The 15,588-nt window shown below is 34.7% G+C and overlaps 1 protein-coding gene across 2 annotated transcripts in view; it reads left to right on the top strand.

The window, feature by feature from the left end:
- fam184ab (family with sequence similarity 184 member Ab) overlaps positions 1 to 15,056 on the top strand; it is a 117,602-nt gene extending 102,546 nt beyond the window's left edge. The window contains exons 15-19 of one of the 2 annotated variants that reach the window (XM_052585671.1): positions 89 to 235; positions 4,967 to 5,084; positions 6,241 to 6,345; positions 8,339 to 8,547; positions 14,404 to 15,056. In XM_052585671.1, coding sequence (XP_052441631.1) covers positions 89 to 235; positions 4,967 to 5,084; positions 6,241 to 6,345; positions 8,339 to 8,547; positions 14,404 to 14,485 — 661 coding nt within the window. In that variant the 3' untranslated portion in view covers positions 14,486 to 15,056. The remainder of the gene's footprint in view (positions 1 to 88; positions 236 to 4,966; positions 5,085 to 6,240; positions 6,346 to 8,338; positions 8,548 to 14,403) is intronic. The other variant, XM_052585672.1, reaches the window with a different exon arrangement.
- Positions 15,057 to 15,588: the final 532 nt, after the last annotated feature.

Genomic DNA, 15,588 nt, shown 5'->3' with positions numbered 1-15,588 from the left:
ATGTGGGGTTACAGAGAGCTTTGTAGAGTCATTGAGAGTGACGTGTGTGTGTGTGTGTGTGTGTGTGTGTGTGTGTTTGTATTCACAGAGCTCATGAGCAGGACCTGTGTAAGAAGCACGAGCGTGAGATGGCCGAGCTGAACGCTCTCCACCACAGAGAAACACAAAACATGCTGTCAGACTTCAACAAGGCCCAGGAACTGCTGAAGGACAAGATCTCTGCCCTGCAGATCCTGTGAGTCCGCATGCTAGATACAGTGGAGTATGCCTATTTTGGAGGATGAAGCTTCGGTAACTTTAGGGTTTGGCTGGTTGTTTACATCCATTAGGCTATGAAACATCTTGAATTCGAACAAAATGAAACCAGAATGTGCTATAGACAGGCAAAAGATAATCTTTCTGAAGAGATGCTGGGAGGGAGACAGAGAAGATACAGTATCTAGATATATATCTAGCGAGAACTCACGACCCTGTCAAAGCAGCTCAGATAAGAGTAGAAGATGCCTTTAGCTACGAAACATGGGGTTTATGTGTACTATTCTTGTGCTCTGACAAAGGACATTGTTCATATGGAGAAGCAAAGCGTGTAAATAATGCTCTTCTCCATCATTTAATGATTTATTGCTGCTATGATTACCACAAAATGTGCTTTGCACTAAAAGTGATAATGATTAGATTCCAATATACAGTATATGTGACATTATTACACTGAAAACTTTAGGTATAGAAACTGTTTTCTCTGAGAAATTTCTTGTAAATTCACAAATAATTACAAAGAAATGTCAAGTGATACATTGATTTAAATGACATTTTAGTTAAAAAGACTGAAATAGTATTGTTTTCTTTTAGAACATACAAGTATGTATGGATAACATAATTGTAATCTATTGAAAAATCTACTTGAAAATAGATTCCAAGTAAAAAGTAAAAAGTGTCTAGTTAATTGGGAATTATGTGTGGTTTATGAAATTTTTATGAATACTATTGCATTAGATGTGAATAATTTATTTAAGTTGAATAAATGTAAATCAGGACACTTTTTTCATAGAGATGAATGGGGAAAATGTCCCAGCTGATTTGTATTCACCCTAATTTTTGCTTCAGATTGTCAATTTTATATATCTGCTACAGACTTTGCATGATAAACATGTTTAGATGAATTTGAGTCAGAAAGACAGCCGTACATGAACAGGGGGTGTTTGTCGTTGTATATGCATGTGTGGATATATAAATATAGAAAGCTGGCAGGGTTGTAGGAGAGCTCTTTGACTGTAGATATTGCTGTCAGAGGTGACCTAATTTAGGTTTACTTGAACGAGAACACCAACACATCCAGCTACTGAACATCTTGTCATATAAAAATAGTTCATCTGACTGCCTGAATCCGCTCAGCATTCACAACTGAGAATGATAATGAATAATTTAGATTCTGGAAGTGTGTGTGTCATGACGTGGAAAGGCCCCATGGCCCACAAAATACCAGGGAAAGAAAAAAGTTGTGTTTAACAAAGTGCAAAATATCTAAGGTTCATTTAAATCCTAGTGTTTTTATTGAATCATTTATCAAATCCATCTTTGGAAACGATTCTTTTGTGTGTTCATGAGACAAAGGGTGTGAAGGACTGATCTTAAAGGAATTGTTCACCCAAAAATGAAGATTCTATCATTTATTCATTCTCTTTGTAGTTCCAGATTTGAATGACTTACTTTCTTCACTAAAATAAAAGGGTAGATATTCATGCAACTCTTTTTAAGATCCAAAAACATACCATAAAAGTAGTCCATGTTCTGTATTCCAAGTTTCTGAGAACATGTGATAACTTGGTGTGACATTTAAACCAATTTAAAGCATTATTCAGTGACAAATGCCATTAGTTGTCTGTGTGTCTGTGTCTAGTGTCTGGCAGCTGATCTTGATGCAGCAAGTTTCTTCATACTGAAGCACAAATGAGTAAATATCGGTCTGTTTTCAGAATCAAACCCCTTAAATGCTTTATAATTCTCATTTCTAGCAGTTTCGATTCCTCTTATTGATTATTCAGTCTCTTAAGAGTTCCATTACGATTCCTTTGGTCCTTTTTAAGGAACAACAAAATTCATTTTCACTGCCAAAATTAGATCATTTGAATAACAAGTAAGTTCATTTTTTATTAGTCTATTTACTTGCCTAATTGACTAAAAATGAACCAGCCATTTGTTCAGGAATCGTACAACACAGTCGTACTAAATAGCTATCTTATGACTTCAGAAAACCTGGTTATGTGGTGCACAAGTCGTTCAGGCCTATTTGTGTATTTTTGTCTTTTTCGTCATTTTTGGATCTTCACAGCTCTATTCACTTACATTGTGTGGGAAAGATAACTTGTTGTGTTCCACAAAAGAATCACTCGTACAGGTTTTTGAATGACATGAGAGTGTGTAAATGGTTTCAGGGTGAGCTATTTTGAACATTTGCCTCATACGAGTATTTTTAGTGTGAGAAGCAGTCAGTTTGTGACTGAACAGAACGGGGTCTCGTGTGAAGCAGTCACAACTTGTATCCCTCATCATTTCTTAAGCGTGCCATCTCCAGGTGTCCCTGAGGAGTAGAGACACACAGCCAGCTAATTAAACGTAACACAAAGCTATTGAAATGACAGTCCTGTCCTATGAGCAATTAATTGTTATGACAGCTAAGCTTCCCTAAACCGAGTCCTCCAACCAGTTTTAAATTTCAACCTATTTAAGTCTCATGAATATTTCATGTGTGCGGTGATCCTCGTGTGCGGAGCATGGGCTGCTCTACTGTAACCGCTCAAGTGCACCCTCCAGGCTGCATGCGCTGTTTTGCTGCTGTCACTTTAAATGGAAAAATAGGCTTGATGAGAATGGTGTTTATTTACTCAGAAAGGCCTATTCAGTGAACCGCTATTATGAATCTGTTTAAAAGGGTCATTTCTTATTTAAAGTTTTATCTTTTACACGAGGTTAACTAATAATGATTTATTTTTTTCCATAAGAAGGCATTGATTGGTTGGTTGGTTGGCTGGTTGGTTGTTTTGATGAATGGATAAACAGAGAGGATGGATGGATGAAAAGAAGTATAAATAAATGGATAAATGGATGGATGGATATACAAAGTGGATGGATGGATGATAGATAGATGGATAGATGGATAGATGATAGATGGATGGATGGATGGATGGATAGATGGATAGCAGATGGATGGATGGATGGATAAACAGATGGTTGGTTGGTTGGTTGGTTGGTTGGTTGGTTGGTTGGTTGGATGGATGGATGGATAAACCGGATGGAAGGATGGAAGGATGTAAAGAAGTATAGATAGTTGGATAAATGGATGAATTAATAAACAGAGTGGAAGGATGTATGGATAGATGGACAGATAGAAAGAAAGACAGAAAGATGGATGGATGGATGGATGGATGGATAGATGGATAGCAGATGGATGGATGGATAAACAGATGGTTGGTTGGTTGGTTGGTTGGATGGATGGATAAACAGGATGGAAGGATGTAAAGAAACATAGATAGTTGGATAAATGGATGAATGAATAAACAGAGTGAAAGGATGTATGGATAGATGGACAGATAGAAAGACGGATGGATGGATGGATGGATGGATGGATGGATAGATGGATAGCAGATGGATGGATGGATAAACAGATGGTTGGTTGGTTGGTTGGTTGGTTGGTTGGTTGGATGGATGGATAAACAGGATGGAATGATGTAAAGAAGTATAGATAGTTGGATAAATGGATGAATTAATAAACAGAGTGGAAGGATGTATGGATAGATGGACAGATAGAAAGAAAGACAGAAAGACGGATGGATGGACCGATAAATGGATGTCCTTGTTTAGAAGTAAAGTTGTCTGATATGGACTCATTAAAATGTTGTTCTTGAGGCGGGAGAGTGTAAATCTGAGAGGGCAGTGCCCATCTGGCCCCAGGTTAATGACCAATTTAGTGTGAATAGACAAACACGCCCTTAGTAGTTAAACTAAGTTAAACTTGTCCTCTGTTAGCAGCAGTTTAAAACTATTCATGAAACAGCCTCTGTTCAATTATTACCCGCAGTTGTGAAGACCTTAGGGGAGGTTTTCATATGAAAACAGCCATCAATCTTAGCATTGTATACCTCTAGGTGAAGCATCACATTGCATGCTCATTAAAGATTTATCACACATTTTGAAACATCCTTCAAAGATGCAGAAACGGTGGAGATATTGATCCTCGATGACACCGATCATCAAAGAATTCCTGTAGATGAAAGAACGATTGAGCGATGGCTATTCAAAGGTGCTGATGATTTTAACTTCCACACTGATACAATGTGAAGTAGAGAAAATAAAAGGCAGATGCCAATATCATCACAGTGATATTGCCAGTGGTGTTTAATTCATTCTGTGTTCAAAGCACAAAGCCGTCAGCTTTCCTTTCTAACTAAGCTGAAGTGTCAGAATCGTCGAATTTCACTCTCAGTAATGAGTCACAAGCCCAAACAGAAGACAGACTGATTGTAAACAGAGTGGCGAGAGGCTTGATAGCTCAGTTTCTAAACCATGTGACTTATCTTGTTGCCTAGATAGCATCCTAATCATGGAAACTCTTAAGTGAACAATTTGAAGTGTTCTACATAGTTAGCAACTCCACGGCCTACACAAATAGTGCTCTGCATGCTACTTCAGTTGATTTCAAATGTGTTATCATTAGCATATTGCTAAGCTAACACAGCAATGCTTTAATGACCACGAAAACACATACACACACACACAAAAAGACTGATTGATATGTAAGTTCATTTGTATTCTACATTTATTTCCTCATCCACCATCTTGGACTGGGGAAAGCAATGCTAATAATAAAAAGCTGTGTTAAATGTTAATAATATAGACATTAAGATAAGCTGATTTAAAGGTTATAGAGTTTGTAAAATCTCATCCTAAATCATATGTCTTTGCTTTTCAGGTTGGAGGGAACAGAAGACAAATTCCGGAACAGAGAGAGCAGGCCTGAAGATCTGCAGACAATAGCTGAACTGAAGGATATGGTGGCCGAGAGAGAATCTTTGGTCAAGAAACTGGTGGTAAGAGCACTCTAAGAAGTGTGACAGGCTCATTCACAATATTGCAGGTTTTTTGTGAAATTTCTCAGCTGTGAGGTATCCCACGGGTGCTCGGTTCTGCTGAGATTAGCTGAGTCTCGCAAGACTGGAGTGATAGATCTATTTCAGGACAGACAACCCTGCTGAAAAGACCAGCTTAATCCTACTCTAGACACAGTGACAACCGCTTTTCTATGAAAGTCACTCCTTGAAACAATGGTGGTTTAAGAAAAAGACTTTCTTTGCTCATAAAAAGAGCTGTGTCAGAGCTGTGTTTGGCATCTGTTTCTTGTATCTTGATTCAGACAACAATAAAACCACACTAGCACCTGCTAAAATTACACCAGCTAAGCTGTTTTTAATTTTAAATTTAAACAGTTAATTTAGCTGATGCATTGTAACCGCTTCAAATCAGTGACTCATACAAATCATTACAAGTAAAGTTGAATTAATTAACAAAAACTGAAATGTAAATAACATAGATATGGTTTGATAATGACGATTATATAACTTTTGTAGTTATGTGTAGTTATCTTATAGTTATGACAATCTCAATTATCTATAAACTCATGACAGCATGATTTAAACTCATAAATAGTCAAAATTAGCTCATGTTTTATTTATTTAATGGTAAAACTGGCTTCCATAAATATGTGATATTTAATGAATGTAAGGAAAGAAAAAAGAACTCATTATGAATGTCAAATGGGATTAAAATAATGTCAGTTTAGCTTCATTTTGTGGTGGTGGGAACTCTAAAATATCCTGTTTTAATTGAAATGTAGCCTATGTTTTTATATTGCTTATATTTATATGTATACATTTATATTTTAAATGCACATTTTGTCATGGCCAGTCATTTGTGATTTTGTCAAAATATTATTTCAAGTTATGATGCAATTTCTTACTGTATGCACATGTAAATTGCACATAGAAAATTAAAAAAAATATATATATATATATTAAATAATTTCACATTTAATATAAAAAAAAGCTTTTTTATTCAATTATTTATTCTTGCAAAACACTTAACAAGCAGATGTTTGTGTTGAGTGGCCTGTTCTGGAGACAAATGGTGCTCATATGTAAGTAATGTTATGTTGTCCACGAATATCATCAGAGATTCTTCTTCTTCCAGGATGACAAAAAGTTTTACCAGCTGGAGCTTGTCAACAGAGAGACCAACTTCAACAAAATATTCAACGCAAATCCTAATGTTGGTGTCATTAACCCTCTTGTCAAGGTAAGAGTTCTTCTCTGTACTCTGCTGTGTCCTTGTGTCTGGAGCTGGTGGTTGGTTAGTTTAAGATGTAGTTGCTGTTCCAAAACTCAGTGATCTGATTAGTCTCAATTCTAGTATGCTGGCTGTTTGCATGGGATATACTCTGATTTTAAAAAAAATCGCTTGGCAGAAAACAAAGAAATTGAACGAAATGAATGTTCACATTTTTACATCGTCTTTACATTGTGTCTAATACATAGACAGTAGACAGAGAGGCAGCTCACTAAGTTTTGGAAATGACAGCAGTGAATGATGCTTGATAGTTCATCCTGAATGTCATTTCTTTCACTGTATTCTAGCCATGCACAACACAAAAAAGCAAAAAAGTGATAAATTACTTGTGTGCATTGCTAATTGGAGTTCCCAACCAGCTGCACAAATATCATGACAAAAATCCTATTCTGTAGCTGTACATTAAACATCATATATGCTCTGTTTACTGTGAAAATGACTTTAGTAGATGTGTTGTGCCTGGTTAGGATGGAGTGTTGCTGGGGTGCAATCAAAGGCAATACAACTGACATGCCGGACTGGAGTTCACTGGAAACACTGTTTACTGGGAGCATGCTGGAGCTCATGCACACACACACACACACACACACACACACACACTATTAAAGGGATTGTTCTCCCAGAAATGAATATTCTGACATCATTTACTCACCCTCATGTCATACCAAAATAATACAAAAAATGTATTATACTGGTTGGTTTCCTCAATGCAACTGCAGTTAACAGGGACTGGGGACAAAAATCCACATGAAAGTATCATAAAAGTAGTGCATACAATTTCCAGTTATCTTGAAGTTGTATGATATATTTTCTTAATCTCATCAGTGAATTACATTTTACGTTTATTTTATTTTTGTAATATTCTAAAATGATTTATTATACAAAAGTATTGATTAGTATTTTAATATTTTCTGTTAATTTCATTTTATATTTTTATATTTAAGTTCAAGTTTTTCAAATTTTGTTGTTTGTTATTAAATGTTTTTTGTCTATATATATATATATATATATATATATATATATATATATATTTTGTTCAATTTAACTTTTGTTTCAGTTTCATTTATAGCAGTTTTAGTAATTAAGTTAGTACTTGTATTTATGTATTTGTTTAATTTATTTGATGAGGCAACATTTTAAACTTTTTAAATTTTTGTTTAGGTTTTTATATTTGTAGTTTATTTAATTTCAGATTAGAAGAATAGAGGTGATTCAATGAATGCGAATGATTCATTTTTGAAAAATAACTTCTGTTTTTCTGATCTTCAAAGTAATCGTATAAGCTCAGAAGATTACTTTTATGAACTTTTCATGGTCCATTTGCATTCATTTTGAAGCTTGAAAGCCTTGCAATTGCATACAAAAGAGCCAGTATGAGATCCAAAGTCATACAGGTTGGAAACAACGTGATGGTGTGTAAATGATGACTGGATTTTCATTTTTGAGTGACTCATCCTTTGAACGTCCTGTTTTTCCAGCGCTTGAGAGAAAATGATGTTTGTTCCATACGTCACAGCAGTTCCTGACCCAGTCTCAACAATGTCATTCTGTTTGACCCTCATCTGTGTTCTATAACTTCCAAGTGTCAGTGATTACATGTGCATATATATGTGTGTGTGTGTGTGTGTGTGTGTGTTCACCTGTGACTGTCTCTCGTTACTCCGCGTTCTCTTCCTGTTTAGACATCCAGTTCTTCTTTGCTTTCCAAGCCATTCTTCTTTCAGTCTGAAATTTTCAACAGCCTCTTCCTCTGACACATCTCTTTCGACTCATTTTGATTTGATTGGCTGAGAGCGACTGATGCTTCCTCTTCTGAGTGTTGCGAGCTTGACTTTCAGGGTGGGCATTTGTTAGGAAACAATCATTAGGAGACCTTCTCAAAAATGGAGCGTCAAGCTCTCCAAACTTCCTTTTTGTTTGCTTTTCTTGTCGTCCTATGTAGCAAAAGCGAAAGAACGACAAATCAGCTACCCGACTCAGCAGCTCGGCCAATCTTAGGGCCAATGTGGAAGCTTCTGGGACAGGGAGTGGCCAGCCCCAGCCCAACCGCCTCGAGCCCATCCCCAACTCCCCCATTCACCAGCTGGAGCCTAACACAAGCAAACCCCTGCCCCCGCCAACCCCTCTCACCGAAGCCAAGAAATTGACGAGGTGAGGCGCACCTCATCACGGCAGACGCCTCGCTCTCTGCATCAAGGGCCAGTGGATAAACACACCAACACACTGAAAACCCATCGCCCACTTTTCTAGAGACAGCTGTTGTATCCCTTTTATGTGCTGAGGAAATGCACACCCAAACTTCTGATGGTTTGCTTTGTGTTTGCATCTCCCAGACTCCTCTCTGCCTAACAGAGAGTGGGAAATCAGAAGAAACAAGTAACTAACTCAAATAATGAGTGCGTCGCCCCGGTCTCAGACTTGGGCCGTGTTACAGTTCACATGTGAGTTGGTTCTATTTGAAGGATGTGCTGCTTTTTGGGGGGAAATGTTGGAGAATTTAAGTTGCCAAGCCAAAAAGTCGACAAAAAATTATTCACATTGATTTTTTTTTTTGTTTATTTTCATAGTGGGTACACTTGTTCGGAATGGTATGCTATCATACTACACACTTAATAAAAATATATTCTGCATACCTGGTATACTATATATTACAAAATTTGTGGTATACAACAATTTGCTATACTGGGTACTGTATCCCATAATGCATTGGTCTTGATTTAACCTTTCATTTTCCATGATGACTGAAAATCCCTTTTCTTTCATTTTACACTAAATGTAATTTAATTTTTTATTTATATACTAATATAGTTTTTTTTCTTAGGGATGCACCGATAGGATTATTATTATTATTATTATTTTGGCCATAATCAATTTTAAATATAAACTGTTTGCCGATTCTGATACCTATACTGATGTTGGTCATCTTTTTTAGATTTACCAAAGACAAAATTTATTAAACAAAACGAAAAACTGTCGCATTAAAAACTTTAACATATTTATATATGTTAAAGTGTATACACTAACGTATATCAGCTAGTGTCTACGGACTATTTAAATTGAGTATTGTAACTTTTTATGTTTCTTTGACTGTATTTTATTTTGATAATGAACATGCTGCGATGTCAAATCAGCAAAAATTGGTTGTGTATGCGTGAGGCACCAACGCGATCACTGCATTGTTTTCCCAGCTGTTATGGGTAGCCTAATTTGTGGTCATACCAGCGCTGGATGGTCATACAGATAGAAGCTAAACATTATTCAAAACTGTAAGCTTTTGCAAAGTAAAGAAAGCTGCTTTCTGCCGTCTCGTTTTTTTCCACATGAACTTTGGTGCACGTTATTATCCGAAACTCAGCACAATTTTTTTTCTTTCTTTTTTTTCATCTGTTAATGATTTAAGTCAAATATATTTTGTCTATAGGCCTACATATTCCTGTTTATTTAGCCAATATAGTTTTATTTAGTTTTCTTCTTTTATAGAAATGCTGCAGGTGTATGATGTGAACTTGTGTGAATCCGTGTTCTACACTGGTTTCAAACAAAAAGCTGCATATAACCTGTCGTTCCTTTTCACTTAAATGTAGGCCTAATGCTTGGCAGTTTGTGACATATAGTATCCTCGGATAAACTCTAAAGCCAGTGCATTACCATTGCAACTGATGAATTTACAGCTGAGTGTGGGCATGGATGCATCAGTGCTACGTTTGCATAGGCCGTACTTTGCCGTCTGACAAACTGTATTTAGTACTGATTTTATTTAGTTTGGGCAAGTATTTAATTATTTTACCCAGAGAAAAACGTTGGATTATTCAACAGAAATGCAACTTGTTGTCTCCATGCAGTTAATTAATAAACCAACGGTATCAGCCCTTTTCATGCTGTTTGCGATGTGCCAATGGCTCTAAAATAATACAAAAAATCGGCCGATAAATATCAACGGCCGATATATCGGTGCATCCCTAGTATTTTTCCTATTTCAAATTATTTTATTTTATTAGGTAACATTTATAATTTAGTTTTTATTTCTTATAATTTAATTTCTCATTTCTAATGGTATATTTAATTTTATTTAAGCCTTATTTTAATAAAACTAAAAACAATATTGTTTTTATTTCATTATAGTCATGAACAACAATGTACCAAATTATGTATTTACATTTAAAAAAAAAAAAAGATGATTTCTGCATAATGGTTTATTAAACATGCAGTGCAATGCAGTCATGCTAACAATGTAGCTTAGTACCTTCTGAAACATTCTCACTGCATATTGACACCTTTTTCATACTGTTTTCTAACAGTAGCAGGCATTATACTGTGCACTTACTTCACAATATGCAAAAAGCTAGTATTCCATTCTGAACACAGCCAGTGCATCCACATCAGGCAAATAAAAGGGATACTTGAGCTTTTTCCTAACACTGATGTACATGTATGCTTAATGTTACTTTCTGAAGTCCCATACATGAGCTTTGGAAATGGCATTGGAATGCAAATGGGAGCATGTGTCCCCACCATTGCAGTGCATGCTGGGAGTTGGTGTCTGTCTCTGTGTTTTCTGTTTGTGATGGAAGTTATATGGTTCATCTTTCACATAATGTCTTTTATTGTTCTTGAACACCACATTGCATCAGAGAGAATGAATAGTTTATTTTAAAAATCTTTTTCCATAATGTACTGTCTTACATCTGTGTGAACATGTAAATTACAGTGTTTTAGGTTTTACACTCTTTAAATACACTATTTTCACTCTTTTTCAACAATAAACCTTTGCCTATGGCTCTGCTTTTGCAGTCGGCATGTTTTGAGCGGTGGCTGTATCATGCATGTTTTGCTGTCACAGTTGCGGCTGCTCTTGACCCAGGAAGTATCATCTCGTCCGAAGCACCATTACGTGTGTTTCCTTGCATGCTGGTTTTAATGTAAATGAGGTGCAAGTGATGCAGCAAGATAGACTTGTGTGGAGTTGTGCTCTTTTGTCATGAGACACTCATGTAACTCTCACACACAGTCTATCCGGTTCAGTTCATGTCAGGGTGAACTTGGTCCACTTAGCAACTGAACTAGAGTCACTTTTTAATATTCAAGTGGGGTCCTTTCTCATATTCACAAATCTGTTGCCATTTTAAAATAATTATAATTTCACACAGTATTCTTGCACTTGAGCTTTGGGGTCTTTTAAAAATGTTCTTCGTAATTTGACACTTGAGTTTTTTGGCTTTTAGTCAATATGTGTTTGCTTTGAGGCCATTTATATGCTAATGTACTCCTAAAAGTTGACCAAATTAACTTTTAGAAGATATGCCCATTTAAAATGTATAGTCTGGGAAAATGGAGAAAAACTTAGATTTTTACACATTTATGTCATCAAATGTTCTCTAAAATGAGAATTAGCCTGTTTAAAATATTTTATGAATAAAATGACTTTTTGATCTACCTTAAGTCCTGTTTTAATAGGAAGTATGTCAATGCCAATTTCAGTTTGTTTGTTTTAAACAGCTAGAGGCATCAAAATGGTCAAAGATTTTCATCAAGCACATTTACATAAAGTAATGATTTTTTTATATGTGCTACATGTTATTTGACACTTGAGTTTTGTGGCTTTTATGCAATATGCGTTTGCTTTCAAGAAAACAAAGATACCTTCTGATGTTTTTACACTCTCCTTTTTTTCGGAGAGTATATTGTACATACTGTATTTATGTCTCAAAAGATCAAAACTGATTAACTGGCTTTAAGTGGTTTTCTTTAAATCGGGGGCTACAGGTTTTGATATCTTTGAATCCAGTTAAGTTCCTGAATTTGAATGGTGTGAACAGGATACAGATTTACAATTCAAATTTGACTGAAAGGAGATTTCAAATGAACTGAAGTTCAAACAAATCCGTTTGACTGTGACTTTGAAGTTGGAATGTTATTGTTTGAAAAAATTGAAAATAACAATAAAAAGATTAAGTTGATAGATAGATAGATAGATAGATAGATAGATAGATAGATAGATAGATAGATAGATATATAGATAGATAGATAGATAGATAGATAGATAGATAGATAGATAGATAGATAGATAGATAGATAGATAGATAGATAGATAGATAAAAGAGCTCCATCCATCTCTCTTTCCTTTTTTCCTCTATCTCAGACTTCCAGACGTTACACTCTTCTTAAGAAGCAGGAAGGAGGCATCAGCCAGCTGTCATCAGATTGCAAACGTTCTGAGTCAGTGGTAGAAGCCCAGATGTCAGTCAGTCAGTCAGTAAGCATTTCAACCATACAGCTGAGCTACCTGAAAAAGAAAAGAAAAACCTTGCAGCTTATAGAAATTCCTTCCTCGGAATAAACAATGAAATGAAATGTTCTGCTGTAGTGTAGAGGAACGTTTGTGTCTCAGTCTTTTAAAGAGCAGAGTTGTGAGGGACAAATAAAAAGTGTTTCTGTAAACGTTGACCCGAGGGCTAAATTAATCAGGATTGAAAGCGGCTTCTGTTCCAGAAGACCTTGGAAAGAGCTGGAGGTCGACTACATCACAGACACCCAGCACATTTCACCTGGAGAAAAACTCAGTTCTAGTTTATGAGCTTCCTGGAAAGATTATATCAAATAAATCTATCTTTCTGTCTATAGATTTATTTATTTTGCAGAATAATTATAGGCACAAAGTGAAACTGTATTTAAGTTAAATTTAGAATTTTATGATAATATACCATACTGTTATTCATAACAGAAATCTCTTGTGACATTATAAATGATTTGATCAATTTAATGCTTTCTTGCTGAGCAAAAGTATTAATTAAAACAATGTTACTGTGACCTGAGCTTTTAAACAGTCTGAGGAGAAAAACTTGTTTCTTTAGCAAATAATTAATATTTTGGTTTTTGAATGTTGATATTACGATAATTTGTACCATATTTATAAACAGTTTTGGGGGTAAAAAATTACAAGTAACGTGAGTTATGCAATCAGATTACTTTTTTCAAGTAACTAGTAAAGTAACGAAATATTTTTTAATGTACGAGAAAATATATGAGTTACTTTTTCAAAAAAGTAATGCCAGTTACTTTGTTTTTCATTTATTGGCTGAAATGTCTCCTGTCCCCATATTGTGAGGAATCTGAAGTACAGAAGTGTGCTGTGTGAACATGATGTTACCGTAGTTCTAGACTAAAGGTGAATGTGCATTCATTCATCCCACTCACAAAAAACGGATTTAGTATTCATCAAAATGAATCAAAACTGTGAAATGCAAACTCAGAAAATGACGCAAACCTGCAAAAATGAAATGTAAAATAACACAAATGTATCTAATCGCATTCTATTAACTTATGTCTTTGCTGCTGACATTTGATGATCCAGTTCAACCATACTAATAAGCAAAAAAATACTCTAGATAAACTAACAATTGTTCTTCATTGTTTTCTTATTGGTGAAGAGTGTTGATCCTTCTTCTCCTGTGTTCTACTCTACAGAATTAACTTTTCCTTCAGCCTGAGGTTTATTCATTACTTTATTCACTTTTTGGTGTGAAAGGGCATTTACATTTACCCTAAATAGAACTTATTATATTAAAAACAATCAAGCATATTGAAAAAGTAATGCAAAAGTAATGTAATGCATTACTTTCCATAAAAAGTAACTAAGTAACATAATTAGTTACTTTTTTTAGGGAGTAAAGCAATATTGTAATGCATTACTTTTAAAAGTAACTTTCCCCAACAGTGTTTATAAATATTTATATGTTACATTTTTACAAGTGTAATGGACTATTGATCACTCTGTTGCTGGAATTTCATAAAAAACACTTATGTGACACAAAATAGAAAAGAAAAGAAAAACACATGAACAAGACCATCAACTGGTTGCTATGCTTTGAAGTTTTCAGTATCAAGAGAAGCTGTAGTTTAGCTCAGACTACAGTTAGCAGTGGTGTTGTAACTCTCTCCCTAACTCTGACTGTATTTCTTTCTGTTTTTCTTCTATCTCTGTCTCTCTCGGTTTGTTTTTCTCCTCAGCCCTCCTGAAGGAGAAGAATCACCCGTCACCTCTCCAGACCCCCAGAGACAAGAGTGGTTCGCGCAGTACTTCTCCTTCTGACTTTGCAATTAAAGAGCATGTTGACCAAAAAAAAAAAAAAGAAACAAAAAGTGATATATTATTTGACGACACATCCTTTCATTTGGTCTTTTTTTCTCCCCACTGTGAATGGGTTTGTTGTTTTTACAGTGATGATAGGTATGTTTGACATTTCATTTACTGCAGTTTCTATAGACTGGTGCATACGCTGCTAATTACTATTTGTTAAAAGAGAAAAAAACAACAGTATTGTCTCCTCTGTATCTAATTTTAGAATGCCACCGTAATGACTTTGTTACAGCTGCATTATCAATTTTGGTAGGATTAAACTGTTTGTATGGATGTCTCAACACAGATATAATGATGTCTCACTAATTTTAAAATAAATGCATATTTTATATTTATATTACTGGTGTATGCGTAAGAATAAATAATTATTGTGACATTTAATGAAGTGTGTCTGTTATGTGAGTCAACTTTTACCATTTAAGGAAATGAAAGCAAAAGAACATTTGATTTAAAATGCCTGTATTTTCATATACATCAACACATATTGCTCTGAAACAAGGAAAAATAAACACTTTTATTGTCATTTGACTTTTTCTTTATGTAAGAACAATAACCCTAATAATGACAAATCGATTATTGGAGATTAGAGGTGAGTTTATGTGTTGTTATATATATATATATATATATATATATATATATATATATATATATATATATATATATATATATATATATATATATATATATAAACTGTTTATGATCTGCAGAATTGAACATATGAGAGAACAAAGGCTGTTATTAAAATCCAAATATTTTAAAATGTAGTTTTTATTGCATACATTTTAATATATTGTAATAATTTAAATATCTAATTATTTTTGTAGTACCATTTTATTTATTTAAATATGTGAAAGATTTGTCCTGTACATACATTAATTCGAATTTAAGTAAATATGTTTTTTCTTGAAGATAATCAAAAAAATAAAAGTATACATTCATTTTTTACAGCTTCCTTATTACAAGATTCCGAAATCAAATACAACGTTTTAAGACTTCAAGGAAAATACAAAAGAGAGGTTTACGCTTACAAAGTTAACATTTATGTGTAAAATATT

This window comes from Carassius gibelio, chromosome B20 (assembly GCF_023724105.1).
Source record: "Carassius gibelio isolate Cgi1373 ecotype wild population from Czech Republic chromosome B20, carGib1.2-hapl.c, whole genome shotgun sequence".
NCBI lineage: Eukaryota > Metazoa > Chordata > Actinopteri > Cypriniformes > Cyprinidae > Carassius > Carassius gibelio.
This window is presented reverse-complemented; position numbering and strand designations above follow the sequence as displayed.